This window comes from Saccopteryx bilineata, chromosome 6 (genome assembly GCF_036850765.1).
Source record: "Saccopteryx bilineata isolate mSacBil1 chromosome 6, mSacBil1_pri_phased_curated, whole genome shotgun sequence".
Classification (NCBI taxonomy): Eukaryota; Metazoa; Chordata; class Mammalia; order Chiroptera; family Emballonuridae; genus Saccopteryx; species Saccopteryx bilineata.
Window position 1 is genome coordinate 36,615,956 of NC_089495.1, and position 22,929 is coordinate 36,638,884.

At 40.3% G+C, this 22,929-nt stretch overlaps 1 protein-coding gene across 3 annotated transcripts in view; it reads left to right on the top strand.

Annotated features, from left to right (window-relative positions):
• Nucleotides 1-21,220, top strand: part of PCID2 (PCI domain containing 2) — a 29,195-nt gene extending 7,975 nt beyond the window's left edge. For 2 of the 3 annotated variants that reach the window (XM_066236835.1, XM_066236834.1), the window contains 12 exons: nucleotides 79-152; nucleotides 1,248-1,313; nucleotides 4,054-4,095; nucleotides 5,083-5,137; nucleotides 8,075-8,178; nucleotides 13,410-13,485; nucleotides 14,512-14,653; nucleotides 15,764-15,864; nucleotides 16,834-16,907; nucleotides 17,062-17,187; nucleotides 19,050-19,173; nucleotides 19,695-21,220. In XM_066236835.1, coding sequence (XP_066092932.1) covers nucleotides 79-152; nucleotides 1,248-1,313; nucleotides 4,054-4,095; nucleotides 5,083-5,137; nucleotides 8,075-8,178; nucleotides 13,410-13,485; nucleotides 14,512-14,653; nucleotides 15,764-15,864; nucleotides 16,834-16,907; nucleotides 17,062-17,187; nucleotides 19,050-19,173; nucleotides 19,695-19,784 — 1,074 coding nt within the window. In that variant the 3' untranslated portion in view covers nucleotides 19,785-21,220. The remainder of the gene's footprint in view (nucleotides 1-78; nucleotides 153-1,247; nucleotides 1,314-4,053; nucleotides 4,096-5,082; nucleotides 5,138-8,074; nucleotides 8,179-13,409; nucleotides 13,486-14,511; nucleotides 14,654-15,763; nucleotides 15,865-16,833; nucleotides 16,908-17,061; nucleotides 17,188-19,049; nucleotides 19,174-19,694) is intronic. The other variant, XM_066236833.1, reaches the window with a different exon arrangement.
• Nucleotides 21,221-22,929: the final 1,709 nt, after the last annotated feature.

Sequence of the window (22,929 nt, forward strand, 5' to 3'; positions counted from 1 at the left end):
CTAAATCTCTACACATTGTGTTCTTTCCATGCCCATTAACTTTATTTTTGTCATTTATCATCTTATCATTTAATTTAGTTGGCCTCTCCTGAAGAGAAGTGTCAACAACTTTTGGAACCTCCTTATGATGAAATGTTTGCGGCTCATTTAAGGTAAGGAAGTAAAACAAGCAGATCTTGAGATAGCTGAACTGACTAGGGTTTTTATTTAAGATCATCTAATGCTTGAAGCAATGAGTAAATACTTGGAAAGTAGAAAAGTGTGTAATTTCACTTTGGTAAAGCTTGTGAAAATTTTGTGAAGTTTAAAAACTAAATTTTAATAAACTTTTTTATTTCCAGGATCATGTAATGTTTTTCAAAAGTTAAAATTATATTGTGATCACGTATCTTTATGTGTCTATTGTGTAATACTACAAAAAGTCACTTGATATTCATCATAGTGACTGTAAAGTAAGTAGTCTATCATTTAGTAGGGTGTAGAGCCCACCATTGACTTGTATTTTTCAGGGGGAAATGCCTGGTTTTTAACCTCTGCCTTACTGGGAAAGAAATTGCAGCCGAGCAAAGCAAATGAAATACTGCTTTTTATTTATATTTCATTTCTTTTATGTTTATCTCTAAACCATCAGTTCAGACAAAATTGTATGTCCTTAAAGCATGTGGTATTTGATTGCCTTCTGCCTGCAATGCTTCCATTGTTTTAGAGCAGGCTGGGGTTGGGGCGGGGGCAAGGTGGGGAATCCTGTGAGGTATTGGAAAAGTCGGGATGCCACTGTGTTCTTGTAGTGCAAAGGGACCCTGCGGTTTCTTAGCTCTGTGCAGTGTGCCATGGTATTCCAGATTTGTTGCAGAATTTGTTGCAGAACTGACTAATGCTGACTCTATCCAGCTGGGCATCTAGTTAGAGGGCTATCACTTATTGAAGTGCCATACTGTCTTATCAGTGCATGTTGCTAATAAAACCTGCTAGCAGGTAGGTTCTTCTGGGACTTGAATGAAGAGTCTCAAAACTTAATATGAGATTTCATACTATACCAATCCATTTTAGTTCCAATAGTTATTTGTGTTTCTTAAACGTTTGTGGCCTGCCAAGCAGGAGGTCCAGCTTGCACTCCAGGATCAGTCGAGAACTGGGGTGTTTGTGACGGCAGGTGTGTGGTCTACCTAATTAACTTCTAGGTCTTCATCCTGTAAATGCGCTTTCTGCTGCCTGTGTCCTCAGTCTCCAGCGGTTTCTTTTTTCAGGTGCACTTACGCCGTGGCGAACCATGACTTCATAGAGGCATACAAATGCCAGACTGTCATCGTCCAATATCTTTTGTCACTTGTGTTAACTGTTCAATTTATAACAGATACAGAGGATTATGTGTGGTTTAAGATTTTGAGACCTTGGGCTAATCTTATTTGTCCCTGTAATTACAACCTTTTATAAGAGAAACTAATTTACCTATTTCATTGGGATATTTAAATTTATCATAGATCTTAAACCTATCACCTAGTTAACTTTAGATAATAAGGATTTGGTTATAATTAAGGATTGTATTTAATTCTGTTGTGGAATATTTTGTTTCCTCTAAGGCCGTGGTTCTCAAACTTTTTGAAGTCGGGCACATTTAAAATCCTACAAATAATTGTAGGCGCACTATATACAAATTTCTGAGAAATATGTTATAGTAATTAAGTCAAATATTAAAGAAAAAATAAAGTCCAAGTGTTGCTTTTATGGTAATTAAACGAAATAAATATGACAAAATTAAATTTATTCTGCCACTAAAAAACATTTTTATGTTACATTTTTTGAGTTATGCTTTTTAGAATTCGTAAAAAAGAGGGCTTAAAAAATTAAAAAAACAACAAAAAAGTTATCTTTTTATATATATAGATACATTCTTAGATTTAGTAAATTCAGCAGGTCTCGGCACTAATGTGTTAAGTTTTTTCATTCTTGTGTTTATGAGAGACTTGAGCCTGATGTGTCCTAGCGATTTCTTCAATGTTTGGGCATATATTTGAAAGGCAAACTCTCACTTTCTCATCAATACATTGAAGAATTCCTCTCTTTTTACTCTTGTGTTGAGTGCAGAAAACCCCCACCATACATATCATCTTAACTTTACACCAAACAAAGGATAGATGAAACTTGCCTCCAGTCTTTCCAGGGAACATGGGTAGTGTAAACAATCCAGCACCACAGCTTAATAGCCTTTTGCAACCTAATCAGTCAAGTGAGGTGGTGGGTTGGGCAGACTGTCAGCCAATTCCCCACACCTCTGTCCCCCAAAAATCTAAACTCCAAAAACACTGTTGGTGTTTTGGTCCCCAACAGGTATATATTTCTCTGGAATACCATAGGGTGCACCTGGAAATCTTCTAGGGCACACCAGTGCACACCCTGGTGCACACTTTGAGAACCACTGCTCTAAGGCAGTGTTTTTCAACCACTGGTCGGCAGACCAGTGCTGGTCCATCAGATATTTTGTGCAGTTCTGCAAAAGCGTTAGCCACCCTGATGTTGAATGAAGATTATAGAGTCTATAATCTTTGGGCCTGTAATCTTCATAATCATCAGGGTGGTTAACTCATTTGCAGACTGGTAGTTGAAAATCACTGCTATAAGGCATTAAGTGAAGTTACAGGGACTGATTAAGTTCCTTTGGTAGAATATCAGAACTTCAAAATCCAGGCATAGATGGACAAGAGTGGACTCAAGACACATTGTCATTTAATTATGGTCATGAACACCTTCATCAAGCCAATTTCTGATTTAAATATTTAAGTGACATCTCATAGCTAAGGCCCTAGTTAGTGAGTGTGCCTAGTATTTATATATATCTCTGGACTCAGCTTGCTTATTTTTTAACCATCTCGTTTAAATATACACCGAAGAGAGTTGGTTGCTAACTAGTAAGTCTCCTTTGAATTCAGGAACTCTATAATTGATGAATTGAACTTGATATTACAGATTCCACAGCCCATTACATATAACTTGTGATCACGTGGGCTCAGAGAAACCAAATAAAGTGTTTGAGATTGCCAATTTAAAAAAATCTTGTAAGAGTAATCTTTTTCTTACTTTGTCTTTTTATTTTTTGTGACAGAGACAGAGAGAGAAACAGACAGACTGGAAGGGAGAGAGATGAGAAGCATCAATTCTTTGTTGTGGTACCTTAGTTTCTCAGTGATTGCTTTCTCATATGTGCCTTGACTAGGGGGCTACAGCAGACCGAGTGACCCCTTGCTCAAGCCAGCAACCTTGGGTTCAAGCTGGTGAGCCTTGCTCAAATTAGATGAGCCCATGCTCAAATTGGCAACCTCAGGGTTTTGAACCTGGGTACTCAGCATCCCAGTCCGATACTCTATCCACTGTGCCACCCCTGGTCAGGCTCTTTTTCTTACTTTGGAGAAAGTATATATGAAATAAATGGACTTAGTATTCTTGTAACTTATGATACTCAGATATTTGTAAGTGGGTTTATACATTTTTTCCCTCAAGAACCATGAATCCACATAATTTTCTAAATAGCTATCCCCCTTAAATTTTATAATTCTTCTTATTCCTTATCCTTATTATCTGTAGCATTATTAGAATTTTTTTTTTTTTTGCTTTTTTTTTTTTTTTTTGCATTTTTCTGAAGCTGGAAACAGGAAGAGACAGTCAGACAGAGCTCCCGCATGCGCCCGACCGGGATCCACCCGGCACGCCCACCAGGGGCGAAGCTCTGCCCACCAGGGGGCGATGCTCTGCCCATCCTAGGCGTCGCCATGTTGCGACCAGAGCCACTCTAGCGCCTGAGGCAGAGGCCACAGAGCCATCCCCAGCGCCCGGGCCATCTTTGCTCCAATGGAGCCTTGGCTGCGGGAGGGGAAGAGAGAGACAGAGAGGAAGGCGCGGCGGAGGGGTGGAGAAGCAAATGGGCGCTTCTCCTGTGTGCCCTGGCCGGGAATCGAACCCGGGTCCTCCGCACGCTAGGCCGACGCTCTACCGCTGAGCCAACCGGCCAGGGCCAGCATTATTTGAATTTTATAAGTCATACCTTCCTTAATGTTGTACATCATTCCTGCGGGCATTTCAGGCCCACAAAGAAGAAAATTGGTAAGTATGAACAAAAACAACTAGAAATTAACAATTTTTTTTTGGTAGCAGAAGCTTTAAAAAAAATTATTCTAGATAAATATGTATTATGTTTTTTGTGTGGACACTTAATATCATGTGTTGATATAATAATATCAACATGGATAATGGAATTCTAATAGTTAATATAAACTTAAATGGCAGATCATCCAAATTATTTGCAGTGTGTTTATATAAACATGAAGTATTATTTTCATGTCAGTGCTTCCATGCCTTAAAATATTTATTAAATACAAGTTTTTCCTTCAGTTGTCAGTTTTGAACTTTTCATTTTACACTCCGATAAAAGAGGTAGATAAGCAATGGTTGATTTGGGGGTGATATAATACATAGTAATTGGGTTACTTTAATTTGTTTGCTAAACTAATTTTTAATTTTATGATTTATGATTTGTTAACAAACTGTAGGTACATACTGAAATTTTGTTATGTTGGGAAAAAAATGGAAGAAAAACACCCCCTCTTTAAGTGAAGGCTTATCTTACCAAGGAAGACCTATACTGCTGGCTAGATTTTTAAAAATTGTTTAATGACATTTTGTCTATTACGTATTCTGGTTGCTGTCAGGAAATCTTACTAAACCACATCTTGTTTAGTGGAACTGTTTGGATAATTGTGAAGAGTTGGGGGGAAGGAGGATGTCCTGGAAACAGTGTAAGGAGGTGCTGCCGCAGACTGAGGACCTGTAGATGGACTAAGATCTAGGCCTCTAAGGAGGGTCCAGGATAGTAGGTAGGTATGGAGCACATCTGTGGCCTCTGTGTTGATCAGGAAGCCCAAGTGCTACAAGCTGCCCTGGTGGAAGGTGAGGAAGGTAGCAGTAGCCATTGGATTCCTAGAAGGGTGCTGACTCCCGATCTAGCTCTGTGTATTGGTGTCACTCCCACCTCTGGTAATGGACCCTGACCTCATAGCCTCTTCAAACACATCTGCTTGTTTTGCCCTGCAGGGCTCTGCCTGTCATGTATGCAGTAGCACTTGACCTTCGAATATTTGCCAATAATGTAAGTTCAGTTTTTATCACTACTGTTTTATAACCCAGACTTGGTATCTGTTGCTTATTTTCATGTCATTCTTTCCAGAAGTTTCGAAGGCATGAATGGGAATTGGGATATATCTGGTCTAGAGAGCAAATTACCAAGGGCTGTCTTAACTACTCTTTTTGGGTTGATGTGAACAGATTTAAATAAACATCAGTTTTCACACTTAGCTATAGGGGGAGTAAGGCATGCAGCATATTTTTAAAGGGAGTGGACTGACAATGGGCAATTCTGAATTCTCTTCTATTGTTAAAATGTGGACTGTCCTCTGTCTTAAAGAATTTTAACCTAATGTAGATTGAGGCAATAGCTAAGGATTTCTCTGGTATGGGGAAGTAAAAATCCTAGGTTTAATGGAGTTGATTTCCCCTTGAGGGTCAATCAACTCCCTTAAGCCAATTTTGGAACAGCATTTCTCAATTTTTTGATCCTAAGACCTCTTTACAGTTTTAAATATTATCAATGACTTCTGACTTTGGACAAGATGGAGTAGCCACATTTTTCTTATTTTTTCTGCTGAAAATTGTAAAGCCAACATGGCTCTGAGAGGTGGAGAGAAGTAAGGGACAGGGACTTGCAGAACAGCAAGAAATGAGTTTCCTACATTTCTCTTTTGCCTCCTAACTGTCTAAGCCTGGGTCCCTGAGTAGCCTGAAACCCAGGAACACCAAGAGTCAGAGAAGAAGCCCAAGGAGAGCAGGAATGGGCAAGGCAGCCCATCAAGACAATTGATAATTGATAATTTCTGCTGCACTCCACACAAAGTCTGTAGGTCCCCAATTCCAGTCAGCAAGGCCCCTGAGGATATGGACCCCTATCCCACCCCAGTGCCGGAGAGGTACAGCCCGTTTCCTCACTAGCATGGTGTCAGCAGAGCCCTGTGAAACAAGATATATAAGGTCCATGGTCTTGTAAGGTAATAATATGCCAAATGGCCAGGACATAATAGAAAATCACTTATCACACCAAGAATCAGGGAAATCTTAGCCTTTGAAACAAATGAAAATATAATCTCAGTAAAGAAATAGAAGATATAAAGAAAAACCAAATAGAAATAGTAGAACTGAAATTATAGTCACTTAAATAAAAAGTATTGAGGACCCTGAAAAACTTGTTCGTGTGTGTTATATCTATTTATATTAACTGTATTAAAATTTTTAACTGGAAAAAAACTTAACATTTATTCATTTAAAGTAATAAATCTTTTACATGGTAGCGTAATTGACTTTTAAATAAAAAAAATAAGTATTTCCAGAATGAACATAAAGTAGTAAAAGGAGTGGCATTCTTTTATAGTTTAAACTCTTTAATGTCTGGCCTAACAGAAGCCATCAAATTCTGCCACCAGAGTCTCATTCCTGGCTCCTGCATTCACTCTGTTGCAATATGTTGTTCTGGTTGAATATATGAAGACAGTCTGGCGTCATACAGATGTAAATGGAAACGAAAGGAGTATTTTAATAGCCTTTTCAGAAAATTGTAGATCTTTGAGCTGTACCAAAACTCCAAAAGATAGTTTTTAAAGGTTAGTTACAGTGTGGCCTCTGAAGCTTAGCAATGAAGTTTTTCTGTTTTTACATCAAAATCTACTGATAAGTCATACACTTGAAATGGATCTTTTATGCTTGCATGGTTTTGTAGCATATTGGACGCTTGGAAATTTTTAGTTTGCTGAGTAATGCAAATGTTTCCAATGTTAATATATTTCATTATAAAAAAAAAAAGCAAAATAAAACCAGAAAAAAAGCTACGTTTGTTATTATCTACAGTGACCTAATCAGGAAAGTATGAAAGTGTTTGGAAATTTGCCAGATTCATGATGTTCCATACAAGTTTTCCAAAATGTTTGGGTTTTTTCTTGAAAATGCAAATATTGTTATTGGCAACAGATACTGTCAGTGGTTTCCCTGGAAGTAACAGCTTCCTTCACTCCCTTTCAAGCGCACCTGATTGCTTGTCTGTCAGTTGTTCCGTGGCACCGCTGGCAGCTCCAGCAGTGCCCAAGTGCTTTTCCTTAAAGCAGCCATCTACTTTGGTGTGTGGCAGACATGCTTTGTATGTACTTCCTGTTTCGTCACGAAGAATATGAATAATTTATGAATTCAAAGACCAAAACAATGAAATTAATATTTACCACATCATCAGGACATTTTTAAGTGAAATTAGCTTTATTGGTTGGTGGATTGTTAGATGCATGATGTTAAGGAAAAGATGAGCACTGTACTACATATAGTTCAGTTTGGTGCCCCAGGGAAGGTTCCAGTGCTTTCACCTGCTATTGTTCTTGCACCTTTAGAGCAAATGGTGCAAATGTCAATACAATAAAAAGAAATAATGGCTTAGTGTTATAAAAATAGTTTGACCATATGGGTTATCTGCAGGCCTCTTGAAGGCTCTCAGGAATTTATATACCCTACTTTGAGAACCTGGGATAAGGAGAGTATGTGTTGGAGAAAATTGATTCTTCTTTAATGAAGACTATCCTAAACACAAGGAAAGTGCCAGACTTGGTAATGGCTTTGATATCTGTGGAAGGGTTTTGACTAGCTGTGCACAGGAGATGGGAAGGTCAGTGACTGAGGGAACAAACATGCAAGGCGAGCTTAAAAATGGGTGATAGGTCAGTGACTGAAGGATGTGATGTGGGCTTAAAAAATTGGTGATTAACTTAATAGCTTGAATTGGTTGAAGAGTTAATTTGTGGGAGAGTTGGACTAAGCTATACTTTACCAATTTTTAAATTTATTGTAGTGTAGACTGATGATTCCGTCAGATCCTTTTGAGACTTCAACTCTTGGTTATAGCCTTTTTTTTTTCTTTGCTTCTAGCTGCACTGTGGTTTTCTTTTTTAATTAAGGAATCTAGCAGAAATAAAAACTGAATGTTTTTATATTCTATTAGGCAGATCAGCAGTTGGTTAAGAAAGGAAAAAGCAAAGTTGGGGACATGTTGGAAAAAGCAGCTGAACTGTTGATGAGCTGTTTCCGTGTGTGTGCCAGTGACACGTGAGTAAGGTTTGGAGACTGAGCTATTACCAGTCTCCTGTCATAGCGCGTTGCCTCTTCCCTGTTCTTGGTCTCTTGTTAACATTTATTTTACTTCTGCATATGCTATAACCCCATAATAATTTTATTTTCTGCTTTAAACAGTCCATTGTTTTGCAAGGAAATATGTAGGAGAGAAAAATAGTCTTTGTGCTTATTCACATATTTACTTTTTGAGCTCTTTAATGCTTTCTATGGAACATTACCCTGTACTCTGGTAACTTGCTTTAGTATTTTGCTTTTATGTAGGTCTGCTGTCAGTGAATTCTTTAAGCTTTCATTTTGCCAAAGCTCTTTGTCTTCATTTTTAAAGGATCTTTTTGCTAGGTGGAGAATTCTAGATTGGGCATATTTTGTTTAAGTACTTTACAGTGTCAGTCCATCAGCTTTCCTATGTTTTTTTCTTATCAAGTGAGAGGCAGGGAGGCAGAGAGACAGATTCCCACATGCAGCCAGACTGGAATCCATCCGGCTAGCCCACTAGGGGGCGATGTTCTGCCCATCTGGGGCTGTTACTCCGTTGCTGGCAACCAAGCTATTTTAGCACCTGAGGGGAGGCCATGGTGCCATCCTCAGTGCCCGGGGCCAAGTGAGCCATGGCTGTGGGAGTGGGAGGGGTGGAGAAGCAGATGGTTGCTTCTCCTGTGTGCTCTGACCAGGAATCGAACCTGGGATTTCCACACGCCAGGTGGATGCTCTACCACCTACCCAACCAGCCAGCACAGCTTTCTTGTGTTTGTAATCAAAAGTCAGTTGTCATTCTTGTTTCTTGTTATGTAAGGACTATTTTTCTTCTGCCTGCTTTTTTTTTTTTTTTTTTTTGGTTTTGGCTTTCAGTAATTTGACTCTGATATACCAATGTGTTTTTGTATTTCTCCTGTTTATGGTGCATTGGGCTTCTTGGATCTGTAAATTGATGTTTCTTACTAGATGTAAAATTTTTAATATTTTATATTTTTCAACTGTTTTTGGCCTCATTCTTTTCCTTCTCTTTCTGGGACTCCAATTATATGTATGTTAGACTACACGATATTGTTCCACAGGGCACTGATGCTCTGTTTATATTTCGATCTTTTTACTCCCTTTTTTTTCATTTTGGGTAACTTTATTGTGACCTGGTCTGAAATTGACTGTTTTTATTGGTCACTCTTTATTTTTTGTTTCTGGATTTTACATCTGATTCTACTTGAGAGTTTCCATTTTTCTTCTGAAACTCCATCTCTTTGCCCATTATAAAGTTATGTGTACGTGATTGAGAGTTTTAAGATATTAAAAAGCAAAGAAAGAAAAAGTAAAGCTTTCCGAGTGTAAACATGTGTAAACAAAACCTCTTGTCCAGCTTCTCGTTTCTCACCACCTTGCTCCCAGCAGTCCCACCTCAGAGCATCCCACTCAGGCTGGATTTAAGACAGTTCCTCAGGACTCGTCCCCTGAGGCTCCCCATACATGCTGTTTCTGTTGCCTGACATATCTTCCCAACTTTCCCTCTGGTTGTCTTGCCCATTTCACAGCTTTCTCACCCTCATCCTCAGAGTAGATGAAATTCTCTTTCCATAAATTTTCATAGCAGGCTGTACTTTGTGTTCACTGCACTTATCAAAAGTTATTATTTGAATGATGTTTGTTTGATTGCAAAGTTTGTGAAGGCATGTGTGTTGCTTTCACATAGTATCTCACACCACAGCGGGTGGGGTTCAGTAAATATTTATTACACTGATACTTGGAATTCTGTTTGATTATATATTCCTGCACAGCAGTGATCTTCATGACCTTGGATTTGGCCATGGTTTTCTTAGCTGTGAAACCAGAAGCACAAGCAACCAAAGGAAAAGTTTGGGGCTTCATCAAAATTAAAAACTTTTGCCTGACCAGGTGGTGGCGCAGTGGATAAAGCGTTGGACTGGGATGCGAAGGACCCAGGTTCAAGACCCTGAGGTTGCCAACTTGAGTGCGGGCTCATCTGGTTTGAGCAAAAGCTCACCAGCTTGGACCCAAGGTCGCTGGCTCGAGCAAGGGGTTACTCGGTCTGCTGAAGGCCCGTGGTCAAGGCACATGTGAGAGGGCAATCAGTGAACAACTAAGGTGTCGCAACGAAAAACTAATGATTGATGCTTCTCATCTCTCTCTGTTCCTGTCTATCTTTCTCTCTGTCTCTGTAAAAAAAACAAACAAAAACTTTTGTGCATTAAAGTATGCTATCAAAAAATGGAAAACAACCACAGAATGGAAAAAAAAATATTTGTAAATAATATAACTGGTCAAGGCCAGAATACATAAAGACTATTATAACTCAATAATAAAAAGACTAATAATCCAATTTAAAAATGGACAAAGGACCTGACCAGGTGGTGGCACAGTGGATAGAGTATTGTCGGACAGGGACGCCGAAGACCCAGGTTCAAAATCCTGAGGTGGCCAGCTTAAACACGGGCTCACCAGCTTGAGCGTGGGGTTGCTGGCTTGAGCATGGGATCATAGACATAACCCTGTGGTCGCTGGCTTGAGCCCAAAGGTCTCTGGCTTGAAGCCCAGGGTCACTGGCTTGAGCAAGGGGTCACTCACTCTGCTGTAGTCCCCTGGTCAAGGCACATATAAAAAAGTAATCACTGAACAGCTAAGGAGCTACAGTGAAGAATTGATGCTTCTCATCTCTCTCCCTTCCTTTCTGTCTGTCCCTATCTGTCCCTCTCTCTGACTCTCTCTGTCTCTGTCAAAAAAAAAATTGGGCAAAGGGTTTGAATAGCTATTTCTGCAAAGAAGATACACAAATGGCCAGGAAATTCATGAAAAGATGCTCAAAATTATTAGTCACCAAGGGAATACAAATCAAAATCAGAGTGAGCTACCACTTCACCAGGATGGCTAAAATAAAAAGCGACAGACAATGCAAGTGTGGACAAGGATGAGAAGAAATTAGAACCCTGTATGTAGTTAGCTAGAATGTTAAATGGTACAGTCACTTTACAGAATAGTCTGATAGTTCTTCAAATACTGAAACAGAGTGATCATATGACCCAGCACTACTCCCACTCCTAGGCGTAGACCCAAGAGAAAAAGCAAATCTCAAGTGACAAACCTTCCCCTTAAGGTTTGCTTTGTCACATGTCTACAGAAGAGGTCATTGTCCCTGGTACCAGATTGGTAATGGCAGTATCATAAGAGTATTGTGTAAGTTACAAAGTACTTGGATTTCCTAATATTTTTTATCATACCATTTGAGATAGAACAGTATTATTTGTCTCGATTTTACAGATGAGGAAAATGAAACCTAGCGAGAGAGAAGTTATCTTATTTAGGTCATACCACTAGTTAGTGACAGGAATCGTATTAAGGAGCTGGCAGTTATCACAAAACAAACTTTAATATTTTATTACTGAGTTGTATTTTTACATTATTTTAAGTATTTTTATGTGGGTACACCTTCATTTTAAGGAAGTTTCCATATTTTGAGCACTTTTCTTTCATGTGCTTTGACTTCATGTCGCAGGAGTTAGTGGTTGCAGACACCCTGCAGCTGGCCCTCTCTCTCTGCACCCTGTCTGTGAGCTGCACGCTCTGCCGGAGAACAGCCACTGTAGAGGGCGCACACCTAGCAGACTCCCTGCAGCTGGCCCTCTCTCTCTGCACCCCGTCTGTGAGCTGCACGCTCGGCCGGAGAACAGCCACTGTAGAGGGCGCACACCTAGCAGACTCCCTGCAGCTGGCCCTCTCTCTCTGCACCCCGTCTGTGAGCTGCACGCTCGGCCGAAGAACAGCCACTGTAGAGGGCGCACACCTAGCAGACTCCCTGCAGCTGGCCCTCTCTCTCTGCACCCTGTCTGTGAGCTGCACGCTCTGCCGGAGAACAGCCACTGTGGAGGGTGCACACCTAGCAGACTCCCTGCAGCTGGCCCTCTCTCTCTGCACCCTGTCTGTGAGCTGCACGCTCTGCCGGAGAACAGCCACTGTGGAGGGCGCACACCTAGCAGACTCCCTGCAGCTGGCCCTCTCTCTCTGCACCCTGTCTGTGAGCTGCACGCTCTGCCGGAGAACAGCCATTGTAGAGGGCGCACACCTAGCAGACTCCATTCGGAATGTCATTCACTGTTTTATCGTGAAAATTTTCAAACGTTCAACAAAGTTAGAAGAATTTTACACTGAATACCTATATACTCACTACTTCTGTTGTTAATGTTTTACTGTACTTGCTTTATCATCTGTTATGTATCTTTCCTGATGAATTTCAACATTAATTGCATACCTCAGTACAATTTCCCCTAAACAATGCAGTACACATCAGTAAACTTTCCCCTAAGTCCTTGTTTCTCTTTTGTATTTTGAGGCTGAATTTACATACAATGAATCACACAAATCTTAACTGTGTATTTACTGAGTTTTGACAAACACATACATCTGTATAACCCAAGCCCTCTTGTGATACAGGACAGTGTCACCACCGCAGGAACCCCTACATACATCTGTATAACCCCAGCCCTCTTGTGATATAGGACAGTGTCACCACCGCAGGAATCCCTACATACATCTGTATAACCCCAGCCCTCTTGTGATACAGGACAGTGTCACCACCGCAGGAATCCCTACATACATCTGTATAACCCCAGCCCTCTTGTGATACAGGACAGTGTCACCACCGCAGGAATCCCTACATACATCTGTATAACCCCACCCCTCTTGTGATACAGGACAGTGTCACCACCGCAGGAACCCCTTGTGCCCTTCTCAGGCAGTTCCTCACCACAGCTCTGCGCTTCCCACTCTAGATTAGTTCTGCCTGTTTGTAACTTCATGGAAATGGACCCACCCGGTATTCGCTTTTCTGAGACTCATCCACAGTGTTGTGTGTTGTAGAAATTAATTCTGTTGTAATGATAAGAGATAACTTTTTTCACTTTTTGGAAATGCTTTAGGTCAGTTAGCTTTACATAATATTGCTGCAAACCCAGCAGTTTTCCGCTGCTGCAGCAGAGGGAGTGTAGTGCCCAAACATGTAACGGGTTAGGATTCTTGATTTGGACTCTTTAATTTTATCTGTTAGTTAAGACATCTTCTTTCATAATGTTATTTATTTCATGACTATGACTTAAGCTTTGAGATTTTATCTCAAGATAATAATTTGTATAGGCAGTTTATTTTGTGACTTATAAATAAGCTTCTTATTTCTTATGTCACTTTTCAAAACCTTTTCCCCATAGTCGCGCTGGTATAGAGGATTCTAAGAAGTGGGGGATGCTGTTCCTGGTGAATCAGTTATTCAAGATTTACTTCAAGGTACGCCTCTGTTTGAATGCTTACGTGATGCATCTTTGTGAAGTTTCTTTCTTTTTTACAGAGACAGAGAGTCAGAGAGAGGGATAGATAGGGACAGACAGACAGGAATGGAGAGAAGTGAGAAGCATCAATCATCAGTTTTTCATTGCGACACCTTAGTTGTTCATTGATTGCTTTCTCATATGTGCCTTGACCATGGGCCTTTAGCAGACCGAGGAACCCTTTGCTCAAGCCAGTGACCTTGGGTGAACTTTGCTCAAACTAGATGAGCCTGCGCTCAAACTGGCAACCTCGGAGTCTCGAACCTGGGTCCTCTGCATCCCAGTCCGACGCTCTATCCACTGCACCACCACCTGGTCAGGCTGTGAAGTTTCTTTCTCCCTAGCTTCCCAGATACCATTTCTGTTAATTATCAGGCAGCCTCCCTGGCATTGCTTGGGAAGTGGTCATCACCTTTATAATCCTAAGACCTAACATTTGTTGAATGCCTACTGAGTGCAAGGCACTACTGTAAATAGTACCCTCTTATTTAAACCTCGGTCCTAGGAGTTAAGTGCTGTTAGCTCCAGGGAAAACTAGGGTGCCTGCATATTTAGCAGTGTGCCAGGTATGGTGAACCGGGCTTTAAGTGAGGAGTTTCCCTCTAGAGTCCTTTACCTGCTATTGTAATAATTAACCAGAGAACACATGGGCGTGTAGATTGGTGAAGAAATCCCTGCTCCATGAAGCTGACCCAGTGACGAGCAGCTGTGTCAGCAGCAGCTGGGACTGGCCCTCAGGGCAGGCCTTCATCTGCGGGAGCGTCTGCCCTGGCAGCAGCTCTGACTGTGGCTAGGGCCTCTGAAGTGGATGTAAGCTGTGCCGTACAGCTTGTGCTTTCGAGTTTAGTTTAAATAATCAATTTTACAAAAAATTGAGTTTTGTAATTCCCAATTTAAGAGTACATATATGCATAGCAAAGGAGTAGTTTGCTTGTCCTGCCTTTTTAAAAAAACAATATTTTAAGTGGATTGTTATTTGTTGTAGATTAACAAACTCCATTTGTGTAAACCTCTCATCAGAGCCATTGACAGCTCAAACCTGAAAGATGATTACAGTACAGCACAGAGGGTGACATACAGGTACTATGTTGGACGAAAGGCCATGTTTGATAGTGACTTTAAGCAAGGTATGTTGTTAATCTTTTTTTTTCAGTATTTTAAAGACATTGCTTTCTGAACAACTCTGTGATATCGTTTCAGAGAACACAATTATTATATTTTATTATTAACGTGGAATATAGGTATAAACCAAGTTCAAGGTATATATGTTTTGTTTATTTTTGACACTAAAGTTGGTTAAAAAAAGGAAAATTGTATTTGAAATTTTTTAATCTATACTGGGTCTCTGAAATACATGCAGAATTCCAGTTAACCTGCACATCTTTTTTTGTGAGGTAATTAAGCAGCAGTATTCCTGTACGGATCATGTTGGCACCGGACGTGGAGATTGGGCACCACTTAGCTCAGCTGCCCATTACTGCTTAGAAATCCCCTGTGGAATCCCAAGTGAGCAGGAGAATTGTCCCTGGACTGGTGTCATCCTTGGTGTTTGTGGTCATGAGTGATGGTGTCATTATCACATCAGAGTGGTGCTTTCAGGAAATTACATTATTATGTAGTTTATATTACTAACTTAAGAACATGATGCCAATAATTTTTTTTCTTTTTAAACTTGATTAGCTGGTATGAGGTGGTTCTTTATCATCTCTTTTATTGTCCTCAGACCAGACTTTTTAAACTGACTTCAACAGCTACTTGCTCATGAAGCAACATAATTCAGGCAATACAGGAGACATGAGACATAAAATCACTTTTCTCTCCGTGGCTTACAGCCATGGATTCTCTGATCTAAGAAAATTTCAAAAATTTTCTTAGATCTAGGGCTTTTGAAGATGAGCTTTCCTTGGTTATTCCTCAACACTGTTTTCTTTTCCCCCAAATATATGAAGTGTAAAAATAGAAGCTTTTAAATTATATTCTGTTGAAGTCTGTTAAGGCATTGATATATTTTTCCTCTAAAGGATCTTGAATAGTATTTTTGAATACCCAAGACAGCAAGAAATGATTTAATTAGTATGAATAGTAGATATTTATAGCTCCTGAAAACTTTAGAGCCTTTGTGTAAGGGCGAATGGTAGAGTAAGGAGCAGGGAGGGAACTTCAGTAACTCTGTATTGTGTAGAGCAGACACAGCTCGTGATGGGCTGTTGGTCTGACTTTTGCTGGTGTCTCTGCAGCCGAGGAGTACCTGTCCTTTGCCTTTGAGCACTGTCACCGTTTAAGTCAGAAGAACAAAAGGATGATTTTGATATATTTACTTCCAGTAAAAATGCTATTGGTGAGTGATTGTTATTCAGCTCTTACAGATCCTGTTGCTTTGAAGAAGTTTAAAGACTTTTGGTCTATAAACCAAATGGTGTGTAGTCGATCCCAGTCTGAGTGGCATGTGAGCACACTCCAGAATAGAGGCAGAACTGCTCTGTGTGTGGTCTGAACTATGTTTCTTCTTCATTGACACCTGCAAATTCTTCTAGAAAGGCTTTATTTGGGTTTCCTTTTTCTTTGAAGTATTCAATTTAAAATTTTAATGTTGTGTAGGACAAATAAAATAAGTTCATTTTATTCCTATTCTCCCTAAAAATCTACATTAACAGAAATGGATTAGCCAAGAAGGAAAAATATTGTTCCAGCCTGTCTCATTTGGCCATCAAAAGTTATTTTCTGATACTTAAAAAGCAGTGATAAATAACAAATGTTAATTGGCTAAAACATTCTGAAAGTGATAGATTTTTCTTTCCTCTCATTTAAAAAATTTAAGAAGAGTTATCAAAGCAATACACACAATTGGTTAAAACTTACAATTCAGGATAGCTTGTAATGGAAAAGCAACAGTGTTGTGCTCACCCATCCCTGCTTCTAACTGCACTTCATAGAAACAGCCAGTAGAATTTTTTAGCTGATTCTTCTAGAAGTTGTTTTTGTATTTCTAATTCGTAGTAAAAGATACTAGTATTTCTTCAGTTATCACTCCCCTCTAATGGTACAAAGGTTAAGAGATATGAGAAGGTCAAGATCAAGGTCATATGTAACTGAATAATGAAACTATAGTTTAGGTTTTCTAATTTCTAGACCATTATTTTCTCTGGCACACTATGATGTTTTTAATCCTTTTTCAACTACATAAGAAATTCTAAGAAACACAGTGTTGCAAGTTTTAAAATGTAATTCCTTGCTAAGAATTTTATCAAAAACAATTCTGTTAAAAATGAAAGGGCTCTTATTCTGGATATTTAACTCTTTATCCTAGGGTCATATGCCAACCATTGAGCTTTTGAAAAAGTATCATCTCATGCAGTTTGCTGAAGTAACCAAAGCTGTAAGGTAGAATATTTTATTCTTTTATCTGAAATCTTTTAAAAATATAAAATTAATAAAAATTTCTCACACATTGTGGGAGAACTACGTGCTTTGGAAGTGCTCTCTTCCTGACGTGTTGTTTTGTGACCACGCTCGCTCATCTTTCCCCGTCGCCCAGTGAAGGCAACCTCCTCCTACTGAACGAGGCTCTCACAAAGCACGAGACCTTTTTCATCCGCTGTGGCATCTTCCTTATCCTCGAAAAGCTGAAGATCATCACCTACAGGAATCTTTTTAAGAAAGTGTAAGCAAAGTATTTTTTTAATAAGTTTAAACTCTTAGGCCTGACCAGGTGGTGGAGCAGTGGATGAAGCATTGGACTGGGATGTGGAGGACCCAGGTTCAAGACCCCAAGGTCGCCAGCTTGAGCGTGAGCTCATTTGGTTTGAGCAAAGCTCACCAGCTTGAGCCCAAGGTTGCTGGCTCTAGCAAGGGGACGCTCAGTCTGCTGTAGCCCCCCCAGTGAAGGCACATACGAGAAATTGATCAATGAACAACTAAGGAACGCATGGAAGAACTGATGTTTCTCATCTCTCTCCCTTCCTGTCTGTCTGTCCCTATCTGTCCCTCTCTCTGACTTTCTCTGTATCTCCCACTAGAAAAAAAACCCCCAAAACTCTTAAGTATGACTCCTGCATTAGAGCTGTGAAGTGATGAAAACTGTTATAATAACAGGCACTGTATCTTCTGGGATGGGGATGTCAGTCTGTGTGAATGAGGTCCCATCACTTTTCCTTTAATTGTGGGGAAGAAAATCAAACTTCCCCGCCCACCCAGTGCCTCCCAGGCCTTGGTGTTGCACAAGTGAGTGAGCAGGGGCTCGCTTGTGGGAGGAATAATGAGTTGTGACAAGAGAACTTTGTAATAGATATTTTAAAATGGCAACCCTAAGAATCATATATTTCACATTTTATCAGAGTGTGTGTGACTTAATTGTTCATTTCCGTTATTTATTGTCAACTGAACCTCCCCCTGACACTCATATCTGTCAGAAAGTTGAATTCTTCTGGAGTTGTTTTTTTTCTTCTATGTGATACTGGAAGTTGACTCTTCTCCAAGGCCTGGTCTCAACAGGATCTAAGTTAATTAAATTTCAAACAAAGACAGACTTTTTATACCTGTGGGTAGTATATAAAAAATAGAACCATATTCCATCAGATTCATAAGACATTATCCACTTTAGGATTTCAGAGATATTAAAAAGTGAGCGTTGCCTGACCTGTGGTGGCGCAGTGGATAAAGCATCGACCTGGAAATGCTGAGGTTGCCAGTTCGAAACCCTGGGCTTCCCTGGTCAAGGCACATATGGGAGTTGATGCTTCCAGCTCCTCCCCCCGCACCCCCCATCTCTCTCTCCTCTCTCTGTCTCTCTCTCTCCCTCTCTCCTCTCTAAAAATGAATAAATAAAAAAAAATTAAAAAAAAAAGAGTTACCAAAAAAAAAAAAAAAAAGTGAGTGCTGGCCCATTGGCTCAGTGGCAGAAAATTGGCCTGGTATGTGGATGTCCCCCAGGTTTAATTTCTGGTCAGAGCACACAAGAGAAGCAACTATCTGCTTCTCCACTCCTCCTCCTTCCCTCCCTCTCTCTCTCTCTCTCTCTTTCTTTCTTTTCCTCTCACAGCCAGTGCTCAATTGGTTTGAGCGCATTGCTCCAGGTGCTGAGGATGGCTCAGTGGGGCCTTCGCCTCAGGTGCTAAAAATAGCTCAATTGTGGGCATGGCCCCAGATGATCAGAGCATGCACCCCGACAGGGAGTCTGTCTCTCTATCTCCCCTTTTGGGAAAAGAAGGGGGAAAAAATGAAAATACCTGTATTTTAGATTCATTGAGATATTGAATATATTTATATGTATATATGTAATATATTTTATATATTTATATTTATATCGGTAAATATAAAAATTCACATTTGTACTTGTGCCTTTTTTAAATTGAAAAGTCAAAATTGTATTGAATTGCTCTTATTTTAGAGTGTATTTAATAGGTGGAAGATTTTTTTATTCCTTTGAACAGTGGTTTATTAAAAGATGTCTTTTCTACTGAGTAGTGCTCCTTTGAAGTATTTGCATTGTTGGTAACTAGTGTGCACTTCTTTTCCCTCTTGCAGATACTTGTTACTCAAAACGCACCAGTTATCTCTGGATGCTTTTCTAGCTGCCTTGAAATTTATGCAAGTGGAAGATGTGGACATCGATGAAGTCCAGTGTATTCTGGCCAACCTGATATACATGGTGTGTGAGCTCCTTGGTTCAGAATTTGAAGCTTTGATGTAGTGTCGGTAAACTTGTTATCAGGCCCTTTGTTTTTGTGAAGGTATTTTCTGATAGAATTAATTTTATCCTAGGAAATACCGTGATATTCAAAGGGCTTTATTAGGGATGTAGATGGGTGGCTGTAATATATATTTTTGTATTCTCCATTTTTACTGCTCACAAAAATTAGGGGATATTTCAAAATTGAATATAAAGTGATAAAAAAGCATTTGATTTTTTTTATTAAACAAGAACATCAGAAAAGCAAACACAAAATCAAAGTTGTTCAGTTATACAAATGAATACAAAACCAACCTGAAAGCCTTGGAGTACCTGCATGTTCCCTGATCCCCTGGTTTTTGTGAGCAGTGTATATGTTTATTCATTTTTCTCCCAATGACTTGAATTACACTATGATTGGGGGAGAATGCTTATCCCACCCGACCTGGTCATTAACTCACATCAGTGATGTAACTCAGAAACCTGTTTTTCTCCTACAGGGTCACATTAAAGGCTATATATCACATCAGCATCAGAAGCTAGTTGTAAGCAAGCAAAACCCATTTCCTCCGCTGTCTACAGTGTGTTGACTGTATAAACAGTCCTGAGAAGTGTGTTCCTCTACTTTTCATCATACAGATGGAACCAGTTTTTTGTCATGACATTATCTTCTACAGCCGGAATCTCTTTGGGGTTCTTTTCCCACGGCTGTTGAGACTGGAGTTTGCCAGCATTCACAAACACCTTGAAATGTGTGTCGACCTCGTGGAAACTTGAAATTCCTTTTTCAGACATTGCAGACCCTCCTTTGGCTCTGAAGTGTTGGTGAAACTTCCATGAAGGAGGCTGTCTCCAAGGCAGCTGTAGTTTACTCCTCATGGAGTTATTTATCGGTGCATCTATGTAACTTTTTTTATCATTCTCTGTATGAAAAGGTATTCTGAATTTATACAAGTGTCATATTCTTTATTATATCTTCTGGGAAACTGAATTTTGTTAAGTCTTTAAAACTACTGTTGTTCCCCCTCTGACTTCCTGTCATTCTGCCTTAGATTAGGATATTTATTTTTCCCAGGGTTCTTTCAGAGAAATGGGCCGGAGCACCTGCAGGTTGGCCAAAAAAAAAAAAAGAAAAAAAGTTTAATTCTGAGATTAAAGTATAATGTCAGAAATGAAAAGGATATGTGGTATTTTTTTTTTTAAAGATTATTTATTTATTTATTCATTTTTAGAGAGGAGAGAGAGACAGAGAAAGAGAAGGGGGGAGGAGCTGGAAGCATCAACTCCCATATGTGCCTTGACCAGGCAAGCCCAGGGTTTCGAACCGGCAACCTCAGCATTTCCAGGTTGACGCTTTATCCACTGCGCCACCACAGGTCAGGCGATATGTGGTATTTTTTAAGACCTGTAAGACTTAAAAATCTGAACTGTGTTTATATTCCCTGTATTTCATTCACTCAAGAGTGTTTAAATCAACTCACACTTTTAATCCCTTGAAAATCCTCTCTACGCCTCAACAACTGTATAATGAAGCCCCGCAGACCAGCATCACCCTTCTGTGTGTGTCTGGAGTTAGAGCTGCCCTCTCTCCACTCGTCTGCTGGTCTGCAGAGCAGTTAGCCTGTAGAAGCTCTTTTATCTCAGTGAAACTAGGGACTGGGAATTACTGGCACTTAGTTGAGGAGCAGTTTTGTTACTTCCTTAAGTAAGAGTTAGAGATTAACTTAAAAGTAAACCTCATTTCTATCCATATGCTCTCACATTTTATTTTGGCACAAATCTGAACCCCCATGTGGAGTTCTAGTCTTCAGGGAAGCACAGTGTGGGGTTCAATTTTTTAGCTTGAGTTGGAGCTACAGTCTCCATTATTGGCAGTAATCACTGTGACTCAACACTGTTCTAATTTTGAACTCTGCCCTGTTTGATAGATGCTGCTGTTCCATTTAGAGCAGGAGTTGGGAACCTATGGCTCATGAGCCAGATGTGGCTCTTTTGATGACTGCATCTGGCTCGCAGAAAAATCTTTTCTTTTTTTTTTTTTTTTTTTTTTTAACAGATTTTTTTTTTTTTAAATTTTATTTTTTTATTTTATTTTATTTATTTATTTATTTTTAGAGAGGATAGAGAGACAGAGAGAAGGGGGAGGAGCTGGAAGCATCAACTCCCATATGTGCCTTGACCAGGCAAGCCCAGAGCTTTGAACCGGCAACCTCAGCGTTTCCAGGTTGACGCTTTACCCACTGTGCCACCAGAGGTCAGGCCAGAAAAATCTTTAATATAAAAAAAAACGTTAAAAATATAAAACATTGTCGTGTATATATTACAATCCATTCATTTCCTACCGCTCATGTTCATGGTTGTGGGTGGCTGGAGCCAATCACAGTTGTCCTCTGGGACAACATCAAATTTTTATTGGATAATGCCTAACGTACACGGGTCGTGGTATGGCTCTCACGGAATTACATTTTAAAATATGTGGTATAAGTGGCTCTCTCAGCCAAAAAGGTTCCCGACCCCTGATTTAGAGCCTAGGAGAGGAGCATGAGGGTGTTTAATAACAGAGAGTCAGCTAGCTGGTTCAGAAGCAGAGTTGAAAGGCTATGCACCAGCCTGATCCAACAGCTTCCGAGAACCTGTCCGGAGGTTTCCCTCCATGGGAAGTGCCTCTCTGAGCACACAGCCCTGTGTACAGACCCCACGTTGCCTGTCTTCTTTCAGCCTCTCTTGTGCTTCCTGATTCTTTCTCTAAAACTATTCTTCCCCCTTGTTGACGCCCGTCTAGTTGCTTTCTAGAGCAACCCTTTCACTCACTCGGGCAATCGGCCAACCTGGCACAACTGTGAGGTCACTCTTTGTCTATAACTAGCAATTCTTAGAAGCTTTCATCCCAAAGACATACTTCCTAAGCATGTTTGTTGTTAGACTAAGCTATGTTCATTGACTCATGGCATCAGAAAGCATTAGATGTGGAAAAGGAGAGGATCGTGAGAAACAGCTGTGATGACCTACAGGTAGGTTTTTGGGGTTTTTTTGTATTTTTCTGAAGCTGGAAATGGGAGAGACAGACTCCCGCATGCGCCTGACCGGGATCCACCTGGCACGCCCACCAGGGGGCGATGCTCTGCCCCTCCGGGGGGTCGCTCTGTTGCAACCAGAGCCACTCTAGCGCCTGGGGCCGAGGCCAAGGAGCCATCCCCAGCGCCCGGGCCATCTTTTGCTCCAATGGAGCCTCGCTGCAGGAGGGGAAGAGAGAGACAAAGAGGAAGGAGAGGGGGAGGGGTGGAGAAGCAGATGGGCGCCTCTCCTGTGTGCCCTGGCCGGGAATTGAACCTGGGACTTCTACACGCCAGGCCGACGCTCTACCACTGAGCCAACCGGCCAGGGCCTACAGATAGGTTTTTATTTAATGTATCTTCCCTCTCTTAAGGTCTCTGTTTAGATAAAAAGTCCCAAGGAAAGAACTTTTCACAGTACCCAGTAATGATCTCATAAGCCAGCGATTTCAACCTGTTTCATTTCATGGCACACATAAATTAATGACAAATTCTGTAGCACACCAAAAAAAATATATTTTTTGCCAGTCTGACAAAAAAAAAAAAAAGGTATAATTTTTATTCACACTAGGTGGCTATTGTGTTGGCTGTTGTCATTTTTTATTTGACAGTCTAAGGCAGTGGTCAGCAAACTCATTAGTCAACAGAGCCAAATATCAACAGTACAACGATTGAAATTTCT